General features: G+C 37.7%; 1 protein-coding gene across 1 annotated transcript; it reads left to right on the forward strand.

The window, feature by feature from the left end:
- The first annotated feature begins 8,084 nt into the window (after window positions 1-8,084).
- Window positions 8,085-22,544, forward strand: Smlr1 (small leucine rich protein 1). The gene is made up of 3 exons (XM_046448929.1): window positions 8,085-8,117; window positions 14,396-14,591; window positions 21,278-22,544. Exons 1-3 carry the CDS (start codon window positions 8,085-8,087, stop codon window positions 21,361-21,363), a joined length of 315 nt encoding a protein of 104 aa, XP_046304885.1. The 3' UTR covers window positions 21,364-22,544.
- Window positions 22,545-22,926: the final 382 nt, after the last annotated feature.

Consider the following 22,926-nt stretch of genomic DNA (forward strand, 5'->3'; position numbering starts at 1 on the left):
ATAATAGCAATTAAAATTTGCATATGCTTCCACACTATCCTTTTGGAAATTCGCTGTCCATTATATTTATTTAATTATGTGAAAACAATAATCTAACCTAATAAAGGTTGCAGGATAAAAGCCGAAATGGTATAAATAGCACACTTTATCAAAATCAAGCAATTTGAATTTTGAAATATGAATGCCTAAAGATAGAAAAGATTCTATGTTCCCAATAGGACAAAGTTAAGTGTGAAAAAAAGATTAGAGACATGAAATGATTTGAAGTAGTTATAAATAATGTAACACAAAATAAGGAGTTCGCATTTCTCCAACTCATGAACTTATGGAGAATCTGAAAACATTTAACAGAATATATTTTCCATAAGACAAGAAATATTTTTGCCTATACACTTTCAAACAGTAAGTCCAAAAATGGCCTGCCCAAATTCAATAAATATTAAGTATAAATATTGGTAGTAATAAGAGCTGAACTTGGTATAGAAAAAAGAAGAATTATTTAAAAAAAAAATAGCCCCTGAAATCCAGGGATTAAAATTTTAAAAAGAAACTTACTTTAAAACTCTAAAACTGCCATCATAGAGGTTCATGCAAGGAAATAAGTGGGAAGGAAAAAGTATAGCCCCAGAGCAGTCAGAGAAAGGTTTTGTGGCATTTGAGTTGAAACTGAAAGTGAGAGACAACAAGAAGACTATCATCTAAAGCTCAATATTCTCTAGTCACAGCATATCTAGGAAATGGTGCTTGTGTGGCACATGGAGTAAATTGAGGAAGCAGATTCCTACTGGAGCAAATGGCAAGCACTAAGACTGGTCATCCCCAGGAATGAAATCTGTAACTCAGTTCTCCTATAAACCATTTTTATCACACCCAGATGCCATGGAACACATATTGGCAAATAGGTTTTAAGAGTAAAATGGTAGTTCTAACTTCAGCAACATATTGTAATCAACTGGGAATTAAAGTATATATGTATGACTCTCTAGGGAGCAACCCAAACATGGATATCTTTGAGATGCAATAAGCCTAATGTGAGACAGATTGAGAACCATTGATCAGAACTGCCTTTCTTTTCTTTTTTTTATTCTAATTCTTATATATGACAGCAGAATGCATTACAATTCATATTATACATATAGAGCACAATTTTTCATATCTCTGGTTATACACAAAGTAGAATCATACGATTCATATCTTCATACAAGTACTTAGGGTAATGATGTCCATCTCATTCCACTGTCTTTCTTACTCCCATACCCCTGCCTTCCCCTCCCTCCCCTTTGCTCTATCTAGAGTTTATTTAATCCTTCCATGCCTACCCCCACCAACCCCATTATGAATCAGCATCCTTATATCAGAGAAAACATTCAGCATTTGTTTGGGGGGGATTGGCTAACTTCACTTAGCATTATATTCTCCATCTCCATCCATTTACCATGACATGATTTTATTCTCTTTTAATGCTGAATAGTATTCCCTTGTGTATTTCTTCATCCATTCATCAACTGAAGGGCATCTAGGTTGGTTCCACAGTTTAGCTATTGTGAATTGTGCTGCTATAGAACTGCCTTTCTACCAGCACAAAACTGGTTGTCACATAGTGAGTTCCAAAATTTAAAAAAAAAATTATAATTAAAAATTGGTGGACAATTAAATATTGAATAGTATCACTTCCATTTCTAGCCTTGAAAGAGAACAAGGCACAGAATTACACTCCTGTGAACTACTAGAAAACTGGACAAAAACAGAAAAAAATGTATTTTCAAATATAGGACAGTAGGGTAAAAGAATAAGGTGAGCCCAGGATTTCTGATGAAAGATAACTGCAAATTAGAGAGGACAAACCCAAGCAGAGCCAGACATCTAATGCATTGAGGATTCAGGGACAGAGACTAGGTAGAACATGGCAGCTAGAATTTGCTGTGCAGAATCTCCAAGAGGAGAGAGGCAAGTACAGAAAGGGCTCCAAAAAGCTATAGAAAGATCCCTTTGAGACTTTTGTCAAATATAAACTTATGCATGTATAGGTAGAAATTTGAAGAAATGGGCAAAACAATTTTCAAAGAAAGAATAATTGCACACTCTTATTACTTACTCAACATCAAACTGGAGGCCCTTGCCAGTGCAATTAGAGAAGAAAAAGAAATAATAGGCATGCATGCAGATGGAAAGAAGTAAAACTCTATGATTAGATGACATATAAAACTCCTAAAGGAATCTACCTTAAAAAGCTCTTCAGTTAAGCAAGTTTGTAAAGAAAAGTATCAGGATACAAAGCCAATATATATATATATATATATATATATATATATATATATATATATATATATATATATATATATTTCTAAATATAAGCAATGAGAAATTGGAAGTGGAAATTTTTTAAAAAATTCTTTTTATAATAGCATTCAAAACATGAACTACTTAGGGACATATACAAACCTGTACTCTGAAAACTATAAAAGATGAAAATTATAAAAAATTATAAAGACATGGAGATAGATCATATTGATGAACTGGAAGACAAAAGTATTAAGATTTCCATTCAATACAAATTGATGTATAGATTCAACATAATCCCAAACTCTGTAAGCTTTTAAAAAATCTGATTCTAAAGTCATCCTAAAAAGAAAAAGATTTGTCAAACAATTCAATTCAAAGTTGGACGGATTATAGTACTTGATTTCAAGGTTAACTACAAAGCTATAGAAATAGAGAGTGTGGTTATTAACAGAAGAATAGGCCCATAGAACAATGGAATAGAGTACATAATTTAGAAATAAACTGACTTATATATGGACAATTGGTTCCCAATAAAATTAAAATACCAGTTTAGTTCAATGTGGAAAGGGAAGCCCTTTTAACAAATGTTGTTGAGAAAAAAACTGAATGTTGGCCCTTACAGCAGGCCAAGTAAAAATTTAACTCAAGATGGATCATAGACCTAAATTCAATATTTAAAACTATTCAACTTCGGTGGGGTGGGGGCGGGATGAGGAATCTTCATGAGCTTTGGGAAGGCAAAGGTTTCTTAGCAAAAACACAAAAAAGAATGAATCATAAAAAATTGATAAATGGGACTTCATGAAAATTAAAACCTAAGCAATTTGAAACACATTAATAAAATGAAAAGGCACAGATCAAAATAGGAGAAATTATTTGCAATACAAATATGTAGTAAATAACTTGTATCCAGAATGTATATAAGAATTTAATTAGTTAAAAATCAAGAAGACAACACAGTTTTTTAAAGTGAGCAAGCAAAAGATGTGAACCCTTAAAGAAATTCTTTGAATGGCCAATAAGCACTGTATATCTAAAAAGAACAAATTAAGAAAAAAAGGAGATTATAAAATTAAAAATAAATATTGTAATGATTCAAAAAAAGATGCTAATGAAATGATGCTCAACATTGTTATTCATCAGATCTTTTCGTTTTTGATTTGCTACTGGGGATTGGACACAGGGGTACTTTACCACAGGTTCATTCATAATAGCTGGAAATGAAATGCCCATCAATAGGCAAATGGATAAACAAATTATGGCATATCCATAGTGATAGGGAATCTGCATGGAGTAAAATGCCACTCAGCAAAAATAAGAGGAATTAAACTGAAAAATGCAACAGCATGGGTGAATTATGATTATGATAAGTCAAAAAATCAAACACAAAAGCATATATCCTGAAAGATTCCATTTCTAAGAAATTTTAGAATAGATCAATTTAATTATGTTGATGGAATATTAGAGTTAGCCTGGCACTGGGGATGGAGATGATTAACTGGGAAGGATTATCCTTGTGCTGGGCACAAGGATAATATTCTAGGATGATATATTCTATATCTTGATTATGGTAGAGATTATATGTATATAAAATTCATGTCAAAAACTCATTGAAGTATACACAATTTATAGCATTTTACTGTAGGTAAACTGTACCTCAACAAAGTTAATTTTTAGAAAATATTATCCTTGGAACAGAATCAGGTTTTATTATTCTTTTACCCAAATGAGTTAATATGTCTGTTTACTCTGAAAATACAAAAAGAAAAAGATTATACATGGAAGCAATTACTGAGACAATATGGTTTTCTATTCTTTTAAGTGTTAAGACCATATTAACAATATTGCTTCATGCTTCTATAAAGAGCCTTATCTCTGTGTACTTTGTATTATTATGTATCTATAAAACACCACTTTATAGCAGTAGCTGTACTTTGCAAATCTCTTTTTACGTGGCTTAACTATTAATTCTGACATACACATTCGTTGTCCATCCCTCAAAATTCTGAAATGAAGGAGGCTTTTGCTCATCAGCTACAACACAAAATCTGTGTGCCAGTTCAGGAATCCACTGTATGGACTGACATCTGCCCTGCATTCCCCCAGAGAAAGGCCAGCAACTCTGAGCAGCTGGATGGCTGCCTGTGGAAAGAATGTCTCTGTCTCTGCAGCTTTTTAGGGGAGTGGGGAAGATAAAATAGGACTGCCAGATGGCTACAACTCATTACTGCCTGGCAGCATTCAGGGTGAAATGAGAGTAAATTAATCAGCATTCAGAGTGAATGAATGACAAGGGGAGATGTATATTGATGCTATTTTAGCGCAAGTCAAATTAAACCTGTAGAACTGACAACATGCATTAATCTCCCTGTTGCCTCTAGTAGCCGTGCAAATGAGCTCCCAGTTTCTTTATACAAACAGCTGTTATTTTTCTGTTATTACCTTGGCAAAAAATTCTAATGATGGCCTGGTAGGTTACCTCCAAGTGATTAATACAGACTTGCTGCTCTACTTCCTCTGCTAATGAGAGAAAGAAGCCTATATTGTAGCAATGATTTTTTTAAACTACAGCCCTTGGACAGAAGGCAGGACTTGTGCAAACCAACAGATCTGTCACTCATCTGCAAACACTCGTGCCTAAATGAGTGCTGTGGACTTACTGTAAGGTATTGCACAAGTTGCAAGGATATTTTTTTTTTCTTAAAGGGAAACTGAAGTAAGATTTAAGGTTTGTTTTAAAACAGCATTTCAATTTATATTTTCAACTATATGTAATGGTATCATGTTGAATTACCTTCTCTGTGACATATTTAGGAATAATATTATACTGTAAAAACAGGTTGACCTTCGATTTAAAAGTAACGCATAAAATTGATTCATGGTATCTGAATTAAATTGAATTTCTACTCAGTTGAAGCTCTTCTCTGACATATTCTGTGGAGTTTCTGGCATTATTTTTACCCCCACTTTTAATACTGAATATGACTACCCTCATTGGATGCTCCTCTGGTGGGGCCTACTAAATTAGAAAGACCTCCCAGAGCCTTCGAATAGCCAGAGAGACTAATTAGAAGATATCAGCTTCCAGGATTATAGTAGGATGCACAACTTGGAGGATTTCAAAATCACAAAATGAGCAGCAAGGCTCTGGTACATCTTCCAGTGTTTATTATTCTAGAAAATTGCTATTCTTACTTGACAGCAGATCCAGATTGTAGGTATTTGAAGCTTGTACATCTGGAAGGGGGGTCTTTTTTAAGATAAAAGAATACAAACTTGTAAAACCAAAATTTCGTGTGAAAGTATTTTCTTTTTTTTTCAAGAGAGAGAAAGAGAGTTTATTTATTTTTCAGTTTTCGGTGGACACAACATCTTTATTTTATGTTTATGTAGAGCTGAGGATTGAACCCAGCGTCCCGCGCATGCCAGGCAAGCGCATTATCGCTTGAGCCACATCCCCAGCCCTGAAAGTATTTTCTTACTCTAAAAAAAGACACAACAAAGTCCAATTTTAAAAAGCTAACAAATTGGGTACTTTTATTTGTTTTTACATTCCCAAATTATAGCAATCTTTCAACGTTTCATTTCTTAGCTTCCACTAAGAAATTTCCTTTTCATTATATTTGAATTTTGGGATAATTTTGAGAAATATTAATAAGATTCACTGGAGGAATTAAATCTATTTTTTAATTGCCATATGTGGTACTGAACTACATAACTATAATTAAATAACACTCACAGTGCATCTGTTGAACTTTCATTACACATATAGCTTTGTTACTAGAACACTTGTTTCTATAGTTCCCTGCTCTGTCAAGTGGATATTCTTCATGTTTGGGAACTTTTTTCCCCAGAACCACCAAACGTTCTCAGGACCAATGCATGAGGTTCCCTGTACATGCTAAAGTGTAATCCAATAGCTTGGGATGCATAAACTGTAACAAGAAAGATACACTCACTGTTGCGGTACCACTGTTACTGGTTTCATCCTCAAACACAAGAACTCTGACAAATTCTGTTGTATTCAACTCGTACAAAAACATACACTGCATTTATAATTTTCTCATCACAGGGAGAATTTTTATTTTCACAGAGTTTCAATAAGAATCAAATCTTCCACTTATAATTTTACATATAATGTCTGGAGGCATATTCCAGAGTAGCTTCTGGTTTCACACATTTCAAAATCTGTTCCTCCTCTACTTGGTATGTCCTGAAGTGCAAAGGACACATTCATATTGTAATAGAGACTTTTGCCCCTGCACCATTGAGTCACAATTCTAAGAATCAGCACAGTGGATAGTAGGAGTATTTCTGGAAGCCATTCCTATACCCCTGACAGTTAACTACAACTTAATGATGTGCAGAAATTACTGCAAACCACACAAATATCCCACTGACCTCAACTAAGTATGTCCCCAACTCATCTTCCCCCAAAACCTGCTTCCAAAATGTCCATGGCTGCTCTAATACTCCTTGACAAGAGGAATGAAACAGAGAGGAAGCTGGAACATTAACTAATTTAATTAACATCTTTCTTTTGTGCATTTTAGAAAATCTATAACCATATATTCCTGGCATTGCTCCCTTGTCTTAGAAGGATCCAAGCAAATGAGGGGCACTGAAATTTTAACTTTATTGCCTTCATAGTAAATCAACCTCTGTTCTTATCTATTATTTCATAAATCTGTTGATTTGTAAAAAACTACTGAGTCAAGGGAGAGAAGATCTGAATCAAGCAGAACTTTCATACTGGATACTGCACATCAGTTCAAACAACAAATACTTTCTTGATGTGTCAAATGCCTTCATCTTCCTTGCAGACCCCAGAGTGGACACTGAACCCTTAGGCTCTTCCCAAGGAGCCACCATTCCTTCTTCAGTCTATTGATACTGAACACCTAACTAGAAACATCACATATGTACCCCCACCACAGAGAGAGTGGAGTACAAGAATCTATGCTCAGGTGGGCACATTCCAATGATCATTTTCCCATAAACAAAATTAACTTTGACAACTAGCATGAGCAGACATAGGGCTATTTCATGAACAAAAGGACAAAGAGAATGAATTATTGGGGCCAGATTGCGCTAGCAAAAATTATGCAAACAAAAACCTAAGACAATAAAATCCACAAAATAATAATTTCTCAATATAATTTGTTCCCTTTCCACCTGGTCCCTACTTAAGAATCCCAAACCCAAATGTTCAGAACACCTGGACAAACCTCCTTACATAGATTTCTACACCCAGAAAAGTATTCTGCAGACAATGAGATTCTGTTTTCCAAAAGGACTCAATTATCTAGTAAATTTAGGAAAGGCTGTATGCCGTATCCCCTTAGGAATTTACAATGTTCCTTACCAAATTAAAAGTTCCAAGAAACTTTGCAGTAAAGAATCTACTTGGCCCAATATTCTCTACGCTAATTCAATCACTTTCCAAGAAAAAACAAAATATAATAGAATTAGAGTTTCATAAACCACACTTTGCACACATTTCCTTGGCCTGCTGGCAGTGTTGGGTTTCTAGATCAACTATTCTCAAAAGTTGTAGCAATTTCCCCTTCCTCAGTATGCTCCAGGCACAACAGGCCTTCTTCCCTTCCCTTCCCCAAACACTTTAATCCCAGGACTTACTATTCCCTCTCTGTGGAACTCTTTTCCTACAAGAACATGGTGGATTATTCTTTTACTTCATTCAAGTCTCTGCTCAAAAGCTAGCATTTCAGAGAAATTTTGTTAAGGACTGAATTGTGTCCCCCTCACCCAAATTTATATGTTGAAGCCCTAACACCAACATGACTACAGTTGGAGATAAGGCTTTCAATGAGGTAATTAAAGTTTGATGAAGTCATAAGAACCCTCATCTGAAAGGACTTAGGAGACAAGAGGCACCAGAAGCACATGCATGAAGAGGAAAGGACAGTATCTGAAGCCAAAGAGGGAGGCCTCACCAAAAACCAACCCTGTTGGCATCATAATCTTGGGCTTCCAGTCTCTAGAACCATGAAAAAATGAATTTCTACTATGTATAGTATTTATTCTTGAGGGTATTTTGTTACAACGTCCCTAGCTGACTAATACACCTTCCCTAACAACCTCACCTAAAATTAGCACTTCTAATTATTCTCTCACCTCTCTGTCCTGCCTTCTCTGCAGATCAGTATCAATACTTGACATTACATATGTATTTCTCTAGGAGACTGAGAAGCACTAGATATAGTGGGTATATGGTGGGGTTCAAATCCTGATTCTGCCACTTTCTAGTAATGTAATCCTGGACAAGTTATGAATGCTCCATGACCTTTCCATCTGTTAAATGGTGGTAATAGAAATTGTTATTTATTCAAATGCATTGTTATAAGAGTGTAATGAATTATAACATGTGAAGTACTTAAACCATACAAGCATTCAATCACTGTTAGCTGCTATTTTTTATTATCCATCCACCTCACTGCAAAGTACACCTGGTTATGTCTGGGGCTTTGTCTTTCTCGTGACAAATCAGTCAATCATAGCTTCTGGGTTGCATGTCAAGCCCTCAGAAAATAGTTTCTACCCACATATCTGAATAATGAAGGCCCCAGGTCTTTTCTCAAAGTTCGCAAAGTAGAAATCATCTTTTGTGCTTATATACTAACACTCTTGATTTCAGAGCTCTCATTCTCACATTTGCTGTAGGACTGCTGCCAAGTGATACTACTTAGATTGACACAGGCTAATGAGCAAAGTTCAGAGGGGCAGTTAACCAGATCCAGAGGACACAGGCTTGTATACTCAGAGAAGTGTACCCTGGAAACAGCAACATGACATTCACATTGTTAGCAATGCTTCACTGCAGCAAAATGCCACCCATATGATTAAATCAAACCACTTCATTTGAAATTGTTAGTTCTGTTTGTGCTTGATTCTCGTATTAGTTGTGTAGCTATATGTAATTTGATATTCCAAATATCAATCTATGGTACTTTGGCACCTTCTGCTGATGAACTTCAGAACTTTCATTGCTCTACAGCATGTCAATGCAGTGAGTCATTCCTTAAGGCTCAGATAAAAACAGAATCCAAATCAGATGGTCAGTGGGTTTCGCATTAGCTTCAAGAGGCCACAATTAGCCATGATAAGTTTGGGGGCAGCTATCACCAAAAGTCCAGTATAATAGATGATATGACAGAGTAGTTTCCCAGGAATTCTCTCCAAAATATCAATTTTTGCAAATCACTTGTGCCTTAAAACGTCATGCAAGTCAACAGAGGGAGTGTTTACTATCAAGGAAATCAACAGGGGGGTTAATCCTCAACCTAATGTGTCCCTCTATTTTCATCAATGTAGATTTTTCCAATGGTATTTATTATTGTTCCCAAATGGCACAAAGCAGGTAAAGGATTTGCTGCTATTATGACAGCAAATTGTACATTCTTTATGGCTCCCCACCCAAATTCTGGCAAATCAAACAGATCACCAGTGTTTCAAATATTTTCATAGCTTCTGTGCCTACCATATATTACTCTAAGCAACCAACTTGGATTGGAATCAGAGCCTTTAGAGATAAAAGTTCTCAAGTTCTGAAGGATGTTTTAATAAATTCTAATACTTAATCTAGCAGCAGTACCCAGTGATGAGTAAATTTTGTAAATTAAAAAAAAACTTTCATACTAGCAGTGAACAATCAAAAATTGAAATTTAGAAAACAATATTCTTTATAATCACATAAAAATATGATAAATAGTGATAAACTGACAAAACATGTTGAAGACTGCGATACTAAAAACCACAAAACACGGTTGAGAGAGTTACTCAAAGAAACAGAATAGATATCGTGCTCATGGTTTACAAGACTCAACATTGTTAAAATACTAATTTTCTCCAATTATTTATTTATAGATTCAATGCTATCCTAGCCGAACTTTTATAGAAATTGATAAACTGATTCAAAATTCATATGGAAATGAAAATGACCTACACTAGCTAAAACAACTTTGAAAAAGAATAAAGTTGGAGGACTAACAATACCTGACTTCAAGACTTATTTTAAAACAATAAAACAAAAGACAAAGGTGTTGGTGAAAATATTAACAATTAGATTAGTGGAACATCATAGATACTACAAAATAGAGCCCCACATAATTGACTTCTGATTTTTGACAAAGATACAAAGCCATTTCAGTGGGACAAGTGTAGTCTCTTTAACAAATAGTGCTGAAACAATTTGCATATCTATGTGCAAAAGAAAAAAAAGGAAAAACTCTAACCTATACTTCTCACCATACACAAAAATTAACTCATAGTAGATTGTAGACCTAAATACAAATCTAAAATTATAAAACTATCAGAAGAAGACATAAGAAAAGATCTTTGCAACTTTGGGTTGGGCAAAGATTTCTTATATATGAAAAGCACATCCATAAAAGAACAAATTGGACTTTTTTGAAATTAAAAATCTCTATGCTTTGCAATAACTAAGTAAATAAAAAGGTATGACTCAGACTGAACAAAAAATCCTTGAAAATCATATCTAATAATTGACTTGCTTCTAGAATACATAAAAAACTACTTGTTGGATTTTTAGATGTGGTTTCACTATGTTGTCCAGGCTGGTCTCAACTCATGGGCTCAAATGATCCTCCTGCCTCAACATCTTGAGTAGCTACAACTACAAGCACAAGCCACAGAACCCCACGACATAAAGAATTCTTAAATTTTAATTTTAAAAACATTTTTTCTTAAAATGAGCAAAATAGTTGAACAATCTTTTCATTAAACAAGTAATACAAATGTCAAATAAGTACATAAAAGATGTTCAACATCATTAAGGAAATGTATATTAAAACCACAACAAGACACCACTTCACACCATTGGAATGGCTAAAATCAAAAAGACTCACTATCCCAAGAGTTGCTGAGTATGTGAAGGAACTGGAATCTCATGCACTGCTGGTGGGAATATAACATGGTATCACCACCTGGAAAATAGTCTGGCAATTTCTTAAAACATCAACATTATCTCTATTATATGATCCAGCCATTCTACTAGGTATTTACCAAGAGAAATGAAAACATATGTCTATGTAACGACACATATAGGAATGTTCTTATAAGCTTTATTTGGCATAGCCTAAAATAGGAAACCAAAATGTTCATCAGTAGAAGGAAAAGCAAATGGTTTATCCATACAACAAAATCCTATTCAGCAATACACACGTCAATCATGATTGATGCAGGCAATAACACAAATGAATTTCAAATAATTATAATGAGTGAAAGAAACGAAACAAAAAAGAGATATATTGGATAATTATAGTTGTACAAAATTATAGATAGCGCAAACAAATATATAGTGGTGACAGGAGGTAGATCAGTGGTTGCCTGGGATTTGGGTGAGGGAATTGGAGATAGGAAAATGATATGAGAAACTTTGAGGGTGTTGGATATATTCATTATTGGATCATGGTGATAGTTTCATGGGCACACTCATGCATAAAAATTATTAACTTGTACACTTAAAGTGTGTGAAGTTTATTGTATGAATATCCTCCATAGGAGCTACTTAAAAAGAAAAAAGAAAACCGTTAAGTCAGCCTCAAAGATCATGATCTCAAAACTTTCAATGTGGGTCAGAATCACATCAGATCCATTAAATGATATCTCACCTTCATGAAACTTCTTTTGCCACCAATATCCTAACACCATTTTCTCTGGTTCCTCTCCCACCCTCAGAGTTTCCCTCCTTTTCAATTTCTTTCCCTCATTCTTATCTTTCCTCTCATGTTCTCAATGAGAGCATTTTTTAGGGTCAATAGCATTTTTTAGGATCCGTGGTCCTTTATATGCTTTGCACACTCCTTCCTGAGTAATCTCTCCACCCCATCAAGCCCAGCCAATTAAACACTAATAAATTCCAAGTCTATATTGCAAAGTTTGTCCTCTCTCCTGGATTCTGTAATTCTACCGGGTTCTCACTGAACAGCTAGCTGGACAACACGTCTAATTTAATGCTTGCAAAATTCCATACATGTCCCATCCAAACCTGCTGCCCAGCCCAGGTTCAGGTCTCAGTTTGCAGCACCAGAGTCTCCCCACCATCATCACCAACCAAGCAGATGGCACGATTGAAATCTCACCTCTGTCACTTACTAGATTTGTGTCTTAGGCAAGGCATTCTCCCCCTCTGGCTTCATTTCCCCATCTGTATCAGTCTCTTCCTCATATGATTACTATGAGGATTAAATAAGATAATAACCATGAACTATTTATATAGAGTTTGACATATAGTAAGCACTTAACGATTGTTAGATGATTGGTGAAATCTACCTTTCTCCATTTAATTATTCACCAAGAGCTGTTCTTTTCATTTCTGCAGCCTCTCTGTCTGCTTCTCTCCTTCCTCTGCAATCTCCTATCTCAGACTCCTCACATCTTGATTCATGTTGAGATAGCCTACCCTATTTCTTCTCTTCAGTCCATTATTTAAAGTGCTACCTAAGTGTTTCCTTCACCTACCTCAGATCACACACTTCCATGATCAAAGACCTTTGATTAGTCCCCTTGTCCAAATATCATAGAATTTAGGGCATTCAAGGTCCATAAGATTTGATGATACCCCATTTTTCCAGCTTCAGCTCTTCAGACACTCTGGCCTGAACTCCCTGCCATTCAGCCATTCTCAATTCTTCCCTAACCTCTAGGAACCCTGCCTGCCTGCTGTCGCTGTTTGCTGCAGGGCTTCCTCAGCTACCCATCCCCCAGGCTCAGCTCAGATGCTATCTTCTTAATGAACTCAGTAGTTCCCTGGCTGGAATTAATCAGTCTCTCTTCAGTGCTTCCCTTGTACTTTGTTTACACGTTGATCTGAGAGCTAACAGTATTGGCATTTATACATTTGCTTTTTCCCCCTACTTACCTTAGGCATTCCACAAAACCTTGCTGAATGGAATGAAACAGAGGAAAGAACATGACAAACAGACTACCTAATATCTCCCTGGTAATGTCACCTGCTCATAGAGGTTCCTTGAAGATTGACAGTTTACAAATTAGTATCCTGTTCAAGCCAGAGAGCACCAGAGAGCCATCTCAATGGAAGGCATGCAAGAATAATAGCAGCAGCACCACCCAGGGGTTTGTGGAGTGAAGGGAGAAGCATGTAAAATGCAATGGATGCAGACTTAATCTGAGTTGTTCTAAGTGGTTCCTTCAGGAATTAAGATGCCTGTCTTCTGAGAGGGAAATCCTTTATAGGTCCTTGTTCAAGATGCCAGGCAAGCATCCCAGATCTGATTAATTGGTAAATGAGGGTGCAGACTCTACAGCTGGGACAGACTCTGCACAGCCATGTAAAGCCCCTAAGGGAAGAATTTGGGAGACACTGACAGCAGTTTGTCCATAGACTACTGGCCACTTGCCAGTCAGGCAGCTGTCAACAGGGGCAGAGGCAGGGTGAGACATAACAAGAATGACCCCCAGAAGGCGGCTGCCAATCCCCCTCAAAATTTCCAAATTATCCAAGGGATCCTTTAACTTGAGAAATTTTTCCCCAAAGCAGTTAAAGGCAACTCAGTGCATATACTAAGTCAGTATCAGTGTTGACTTTGGCCAATGGATTGCTCTTTCTCTTCCCAGAAACTGTGGAGTTACCACCCAACCCCCACCACTCTGACACAGGACCAAGGTAAGTAAACAGTAGAACCAAGAGTGCAAGCATCAAGGGGGAAGGAAAAGGGCCACTGCACCAACCATTCCACCACTGTCACTTGTGGCCACTGTTTCTTGTCTCTACTCGAAGAGGGCAGGGCCCATGACTTGCTCTTCTTCATACACCCAGCATAGATTAGGTTCTGGTCGAATAAATTGGGTTCTAGTTGAATAAATGAGTGCACCTCTCAGAGAAGTATATTCCAGTTAAACTGAGTACAAAGAATCTGAGGCTCCTGGCGTCATCTCCATCCCCACCAGATAAACACTCATCTCTAGCAGAGCTTTGGAGATTAGCTTTTCAATTCCTCTACACTTGGTAACTGAGTTACAAAGTAACCTGCCAGCAATCTCAGAATAATGGGGCAATTTAAACAGAGCAAAGTCCACAAAAAGTTCCACAGAGATGTGCTGAGCAAAGGCCAGAGCCCTAGCAGTATACAACCGCAGACTCCAAGCACCACTGCCCAACAAGGTCTTACATTTGGCCATGAACCCTGTGCTGTCGGCCTTCCTGAGAGAGCTCCCCGGCTGGTTCCTGTTCTTTGGGGTCTTCCTGCCTGTGGTTTTGCTGCTACTCCTCCTCATTGCCTACTTCAGGATCAAACTGATTGAGGGTAAGTGTGGAGCCACACAAGGAAGGGCTTAGATGTCCTTCCCTGGACACACCTTCAAAACATGTCAGTGTTTCTGGGCGGCCTGGGAGAACACATTTTTTGATTTGCAGGTACTTTCTCCTAACCCCACCCCCAATTCCTTGAGATCTTTTGGTGAACTGGGCAAAGTTTGGACCTTTCAGCCCTGTAGAATGTGTGGTAGAATGAGAAGACTTGTTGTAGGAACCCCTTAACTGTAGTCACTCAGACCAACTGTGAATCAGCAATTTTGACACACAATTGCTTGTGTCAACCTCTTAAAGCAACAGATTCATGAACATTAAAAATACTGTTCATGGTCTGCCTTCTCCATATGACAGATGTATATGTGTATGTGCTCAGGTGCATGTATGTACCCACGAGTGTCTCTGCATGTACACACGTACCAATGATTATTTGCACAGGCACATTTCTATTTTATCCACTGCATTTTTAGTCAGAGAATATTCCCAACATTGTGGTATCACAGTGATTGGCAAGGTAAAGCACTAATAGGTAAGTGACCAAAAGAAAAGAAGGCAGGAAGGACACCTTAGGAAGTTAATTTATTATCTTAGGAAGGTGATTTGGAATGGATATTTGGCTCCTGGATTGAGACTATTTATTCTCCTATAATTAAAATTAATGAAACTGGGTTGAGACTTGATAGAAAACATGTTAATTCCTCATCCAGTAAATATTAGGTACCATACAGGTTTATAACTATTTTAGCAATATAAACAAAAATCACTCAATTTTAAAATGTTGACAGTGTCATATTAAAACACTAAAAAAAAAAAAAAATGAAAACCCTTCCTCTTCCACAAACACTTGCCAAGCCCAAACAATGCCAACAATGCCATGTATGTTCCTATATGAATGTATTCAGAATCTTAAATGATGCATGCCATAATATATAACCTAAAATATATCAGCAAAGCAATTAGGGATATTTATGTCTAAGAGGAGATTTATAACATTGAGAAATCTAGAGGACAAAGACTGTATTGCAAAATCTCAAAGTTTTCATCATAATTTACTCAAACACTCCATAGCCTTTCACTTTGTGTGTCACATTTTTATGAACAGTTCTCTTGTTGGATGATGAAGCTGCATTCTCTCTCACTCTACAGGATGTGAGAAATCCTTTCATTTATTAAGTCAGATCACCCTGCACTGCCCCCAAACCAGTCTGCTGGATGGTCTGCTACTTGGCCACTCATGACTACCAGGCCCTGATAAGAGACTCCAACAAAGGAAAAAAATCAGAAATCTCCAAGATCTATCTATAGCTTTCCTTTGTTCCAAACTGGCTGAATATCCAGCAACTGCAAACATTTCCACATTACAGGCCTTCATGGTTGTTGCAAGACCACTGTCTGTGGCACATATCCCAGGCTCCCTTTGACACTGAGCACCCTGGGGAGAAGTAACAGGATGCGGATGTCACAGTCATGACCATGACCTTGAATACTTCATGTAGCTCCCAACTTTTATCCATGACTGCCTCTTGGGCAAGATAAAATTTTCAGTATCTCAAAAATGTATCAAGCATGAAATAAGGCAAACAACAGGTCAGGAGAGCCTCATGGATTTTAAAGCCTCTTACTAATCTCTGCTTACCAATTTTTATAGATCAGATAATTCAGTAGGACATCTGGTATTTGAGGCAGACTCTGCAAGAGGGCAGACCTTGATTTATAGCTCTACTTTTCCCTGGGAAAACATCTATAATATGTAAAACGTGAATGAGTCTACAGTATTTTATTTAGAACACACTGGGAAAGTTAACTTGCCATTGATGGTGTGGCCTGGCATCCCAGAGGGATGATAGTGGGGAAGTGCAGACAAAGTGCCAACTTCAGAGCCAAGCCCAGACAAAGTGCCCAACGGGTGTACAGTGATCCCTTCTGCCTGCAGCATATCCTATCCACGTAAGGGATCTACAGATCAAGTCACAGACACAAATCATAACCTTAAGTTCAGAACTCGACAATATTGGAACTTCTTCTGAAGGATTAGACTGAAGGGAACAAAAGGCCCCAAAGAACTATTATTATTCTTCATACTTCCTCCTCCCAAATTCTGATATGCTAATGAGCCTGTCCTAATTCCTAGACTTTCTCACAACTGTGAATCTTCCCTTCCTTCTCAAAGCTTTTATTTATTTGGAACACAGGATCTAACCCAAGGGTCAGCAAGAATGTCAGCCTCACATGAGGGCAATGCTCTCTGCACAGAGTCCTTCAACCAACTTACAGTTCTAACAGTTGGGAAGTCCAAGGTCAAGGGGCTGCATCTGGTGAAGACCTTGCTGGTGGGAGCTCTCTGTAGAGTTCTGAGGCAGCACATGGCATCACATAGTGCCAGGGGAACATCTAAGAGACAGTTCCAAGTTGGTTTATAACAGATACACTCTCAGTACTGCACAAATCTATTCATTCAGGAATAGTTCTCATGATCCAATCACCTCTTAAAGGTCCACTTCTTAATACCTCACAATGGGGATTGCATTTCCACAGAGTTTGGGTAGCAAACCGAATCAGAGTCCTCCCACACACCAGGAATTTCCCTAGATACTGGAAAAAGACTTTTACTATGGGCTCTGAGGGCTGGGGAAAAAAAAAAAAAAAGAAAGAAAAGAAAAAAGAAAACAATCACAGTCTTCAAAAAACCAGAAAGAACATTTGACAAAATCGTCAAAAGTTAGAGATGTTAGAAATCTCTGTTTTTTACCCTGGCCTCAGTCAATGTCTAGTCAAAGGGCTGAAGAATAAACTGACCTTTCTCCTTAAGTCTCTTCCTAAATGTCAGAGCTGAACCCTTTGATATGGCCATGGGGCACATCAGTGATTTCACAAGCCACACTCTCCATTGCTGCTCACTTTTGCTCTCACTGAAGTGATCCTGGAGCTTCCAGGCTCTGGGTAAAGGGTATGGGAGGAGAGAGGAAACTAAAGATGCTGTTTATTATGGCATACCAAAAATCTCTGCATCCGTCAGTTAATGCAATGAAGGCCTGCCTCACCCAAAGCTTATTGTTTAAAAATTATAGTTCTTCTTGTAGTCATTTTCCTAAAGGTAAGCAGTAATATTCTCTCTCCAGGCTGAGGGCAAGCGAGATCATTTAGTCCAAAATAAAATATCACCAGTTTAAATCTCCATTTAGCAACATCCACTTAAAAACTGTAAACAGATGGGCAAACGTGATGTCGTTAATCTTCTAACCAGGGCTATGGCAAGTGTCATCCTTCCTATTTTGTTCCTTTAATGAGAGAGATGGTGACAGATTAACTGGTGCATTCACAGAACCTCAGAGTCCTGCATTTCAAAACAGAAACCAGCTTGCCTGTCTCATACATCCTAGACTGCCAGGCTAGAAAGCCATTTTGGATGTGATGGAAAGCATGTGGAGGTGTTGTAATTACTCAACGTTAATCCCTACTCTTCAAGCCCTAGGAGGTAATGATGCATGTAAATTTAATTAGTATGGAAAGAGCATCAATTTTCTCACACAGGAAGAAAAAATCTCTAACATCCTGCTTTAATCTGTGTCAGTTGCCTCGAGAAGTATCTCTTGGGGTAGAGGTCTAGGTATCATACTGGCCATAGACAACCTTCCTCTACTATTGCCATGAACATTTTTATATCTCCTACAGCAAAAGTTTTGATTACCTTATCTCCCCAAATCCTGAAATTTCTAGACCTTGACCTACAGTCCTGAAAATATCATCACCCTGATCAAAAACAAATTTCTCTCTCAAATAAAATTGCCCAAAACAGTCATTATGAAAAAAATTGTGTCTTTTGAATGCCTGAAAGTTTATGTGGCGTTAGAACCAAACTAAGGTTATTGATCAGGTTCTGGCCTTCGATAACTTGCATTTATACCATAACAAAGAGGTAAGTATTGAAAATATGCAAGGTGCCTAGGTATCTTTCACTCAACTTCATATACATGTTTGAGTGGCCAGCAGTCAAAAAGGAAAAAAAAATATTTGGAAAGAGCAGATTAACTTGGAGTTAGCAGAGTAAAATTGTTAGGAGCTCAGACCAATGAGTCAAATCAAGTATGGTTTGAAATCCAGTTCTGTTAACAATGGCCTTTCTATTTCTATTTTAAAGCTTCAGCTTCCTCATCTGTAAAATAGAAATCAGAGCAGGGCACAGCTGTGGAATAGGCATGGGATAAAATGAGGTGATGCACACAAGGTTCTTAACAGTGCCCAGTCTGCAGAACACTCTTACTTATTACTACCCCTGCTGGCCCGTACATTCCAAGAAGGCAGAGAGGGTGTCATTGATAAAATAGCTATTGTTAGCATCATTAAGTAAATCTTTCTGGGCCACTCACCTTGAAAGCAGTAGAGATAGGATTTAAACCCTGGTTCTCTGGCTCCAGAGCCAGTCTCCTCAGTAGATACACGACTCCACTGGAGAACTAAACGCCAGATAGGCAGAGTATCTGCCTAATGGAAGGATCCTTTTGACCCAGGCAAATAAACTTACCACCAATTTGAAAAAAAAAGCCCCTATGGGGAAATCTGAAATAAGGCAGAATTTGACAAAAGCTTTAAAAAGTTTGATCAATCTTATATTATACAACAGGAATAATTATTCTTACTGATGATGGCAGTTCCTCCACCTGAGTCAGAGATTGTATTTCTTCACCCAGGGCCCAACAGGGAAAACCTCGTTGCATGCAGAATTTTCCACAATAACAAGCTCAGATGTTTTCAAGGATACCTGCCTGTCTAATCTCTCTGAACACCTTCCTAAACAGACCTACTAAAATAAAATGATGGCCCAATTGCAATTGTCTTTTAGGAGAAGGATAAATTATTTTATTCCTCTTGTTCTTTACAAGATGTGTAGCACACACTGTTCCCTGGATACGTGACTCACTGAAGACCTATGAGCTTCTTCTTGTTTCCTCTAGTTCTCTACTCTTTGAGTTCTCTTCTGTCAGTATTATTATTCAGGTCATCCATTTCCAGCTCTAATTTGTATCTTGGTCCCTCATTCAAAACACTTGTTATACAGCTAGCCATTGGTAATTAAAAAAGAAAGGGAGGAAATTACTCATATTTCAATGTGTTCAAAAGCAAAGTCATGGGCTACCTCAAAGGGATATCTGAAATAGCAATAACTTATGGGGACACGAAACACTGTGGCTGAAAGTGTGAACTCTGAAGTCAGACTGCCTGACATCAAAACTTGAACCAATGAGTTTTGGTGATCTTGGGATAGTTGCTTCACCTTGATATCTGTCTGCCTCAGACTGCTCATCTATAAATGAATATTAATAATACTGGTGACCAGCTTATGTCATTACAAGAATTAAGGGCTTCACTCTATGTCTGGCACACAATAAGTGCTTGGCAAACATTGGCCATTGAATCATGATTCAAGTAACCGAGAGTTGTCATCATAAGCACATGCCCCCTCTCCTGAGCAAGATAAGCATTTGTGGAGGCCTAGAAGAATCCACATCAGGGAAAGATGCATGTCCTAGGGTGTGTGGCATATAAAATAACTGACAAGGGATAATGTGCATGAATTTGTGTGAAAGACAAAGAGAACATTTTCAGTTTTAATTCTAAAAACATATTTATCATTTCCCATGAGTTTAGAAGCTCCTGGTATCTGGCATGATTAAATTGTAATTCTGCACATAAAACTTAAAAGCAAAAGCAGGATTAATTTTGTGTTGGTGGTGTTCAATAAGGGAGATGTTTTTCGATGTGCCAATAAGATATGTGTTGGGATCTTAAGAGAGATCTCAGGGTTAGCTAAAGATCAAATCTGGGGAGGTGCAATAGTACACGTCTGTTATCCTAGCTACTCAGGGGGTTGTGGAGGAGGGTGGAAAGTTTGAGGTCTATCTGGGCAACTTAGACCTCTCAAAATATTAAAAGACCTAGGGATGCAGCTCAGTGATAGATTGCCACTGGGTTCAATGCCTAGCACAGGGTAGTAGAAGGGGGCCTCAAATCTGTTTAGTTGCAAGTGAGAAATTAGTTGAAGCTGCAGGAGATGAACTCACAGAAACATGATACATAACAAAAGCTGAAGAGAGGAGACAGAGTGGGGAGGAGAATGCATTTGTCTCAAATCCTTGAAGAAAACTGGGGACTGGAAAATGCCACTAGACTTGGTCAATAGGAGTAATGAGGATGTAATCAACAAGGTTAAATAGGTTGGTTGAGTAGCTTTAACTAGTTATATTCTAAGAGGCTAAAGAATGTGCAAGTTGTGAGAAGTTGAAACGATCAGTGTATTCAGTAAAAGATGCCAAAAGGTAGAGGGAAAGGACTGCTGTGACTTTTGTGTAAATTATAAATGCCTAAATGAATTTGGGGAAGGGGGGAGCAGGAGCAGAGTACTGTTCCCTCAACTCCTGGCCTACTCACAAGCTTCGTATCAGCTTATTAAATGTGGGAGTCTAAACTTAATCAACACTCTGCTAAATGTTTGGCCTATGACAATCTTGACCTTTTCTTTAGAAGTGGCTGAGACGGTGAGTTCTGACTTGCACTGAAGACCTGGGCTTCTCTAACTCACTAGGGCCACCATTCAGAAAGCTAGCTTGGTAGCCACTTATGAGCTGTAAAGAACCAATGGAACTCAGCTGTCTGCAAATTACTAACTGGCATTCTTCCTTTCAGTTAATGAAGAACTACCTCAGATTGCTCACCACCAATACAAGCACAAGGGTGGCTCGTCTCTGCACCAGAAAATGAAAAGGACGTGACTGTTTGAACTGACCAATAGCTAAAACACAATGAATTTCTACTGGTCATAGAGCAATGTCAACAGTTTAACTAATAAAGTAGGTTGATAAATGAGAAGCACAGCAAAAGTAGAATTCTAGGGCGACTATTCTAAGCCACATGAAAAGTGGCAGTTATTGACCAAGAGGACTTCTAAGACTCAGCATCAACAGTTCTTAGAAAAGTACCAAGTACACAAGATTTACTTGCATAGGCTCAATGGACTGGATGCATCATGTTTAAAATCTACTGTTTACTTTGAAATGCATTTTCAAATAAAATTCTCAGGCATCAGTATTACATAATCCTCTGAAAATTCACATTATTCTGATTTTAGAGGTGAGAAAACTCCAGAAGATATCAAATGGATAGCAAAAGATGAGTGCCCTAGAGGGAGCTCTGTGGATGCCCTATGAAAGGTGTCCACCTTGTTCCTCTAGTAGGGCAGCAACTCTTCCACAATACCCTTTCAGACATTTCTGGACCTGAGTATGCATCTCTCCATTTCCCAAGAGCTTTCACAAATCACTGTGACAAACACAAAACAAGAGGAATCTCTCAATAGTAGGGACAGACCACTCATCAATGGTGCTCTCAGCATGGTGCGACTTGAGAAAATGGCATTTTGGTGCTGGGAAAAGAAAGAACACAATGCTCACATAACTCCTGGTGAGAAGAATTCAAGTCTTTGCCTATAAAACCAAAACACCAGGGAGCTATTTCTAACTATGGAAAGAAGTCAAAATTTCACTAGCAGAATTCTTCTTCTATAGGAACCCTGAAGAGCCAACATAAATAATTGAAAGAAACATTTAATTCAAGGTGGTGGTTTTAAATAGATTACTATTGTACTCTCCACATTTCCCTACTAACATTAACAAAAGATGTTCAGTATGTCCTAAATCTGGTTATATCCCAGTCTTTGCACGTGACTGATGGAGTATTGGTGATTCACTTTATAAAACAGTAAATTTTGTCAGCACCAATTTTGGTAATGATAGTCATATAAAATACTGTGGGGATGACTCAAAATATAAATAAAGCATCACCAGTGCCAGATATATTCTGCTTATTCCCTTCAACCCCACCCCAAAATTCCTCATATGCATTGTGAATGGTCTGTTTGCATGTCTTACATAATATAACCCACTGTTCAACTGAAGACACTCATTTCTCCATTTTATTGCACTCGATTACAATGAAAATGTCTGCTGGGGCTTTCAGTCAGATAATTTATAACAACAGTGTTCATGCCATATGGAAGGAATAACACTATTTTTTCGGTTCTGGGAGGGATCTCTTTTTAGCCTTTGATGGAATCAGCCTGTGTAAAAATGCTTTCTTTAACAGAAGGTGTGAAAGGACACATCATACCCTCATCTCAGCAGCTGCCAGCCAAATCTGTGGTGCAGCCTTCAGAGTTCGTTCCATTTTCCTCCAGAAATAGGCACTCTGAGAGCCTGAGTTTGGGCTATGGTAGATGCCTGCCTACCACCTCCCCTATTGTGGTAACAGATGAGTTCTAAACATACATGTTTCCTACA

Source organism: Marmota monax, unplaced genomic scaffold (assembly GCF_021218885.2).
Source record: "Marmota monax isolate L192 unplaced genomic scaffold, Marmota_monax_Labrador192_F-V1.1 WCK01_AAM20220418_F8-fsc00030, whole genome shotgun sequence".
NCBI classification, from domain to species: Eukaryota; Metazoa; Chordata; class Mammalia; order Rodentia; family Sciuridae; genus Marmota; species Marmota monax.

Excerpts from the sequence above, each read along its gene's own strand:
- Smlr1 (XM_046448929.1), top strand. The coding sequence starts at position 8,085 with ATGACTACAGTTGGAGATAAGGCTTTCAATGAG. Across the intron at positions 8,118-14,395 it reads GAGATAAGGCTTTCAATGAG|GCCAGAGCCCTAGCAGTATA; the intron begins GTAATTAAAGTT and ends TGCTGAGCAAAG. Across the intron at positions 14,592-21,277 it reads CAGGATCAAACTGATTGAGG|TTAATGAAGAACTACCTCAG; the intron begins GTAAGTGTGGAG and ends TCTTCCTTTCAG.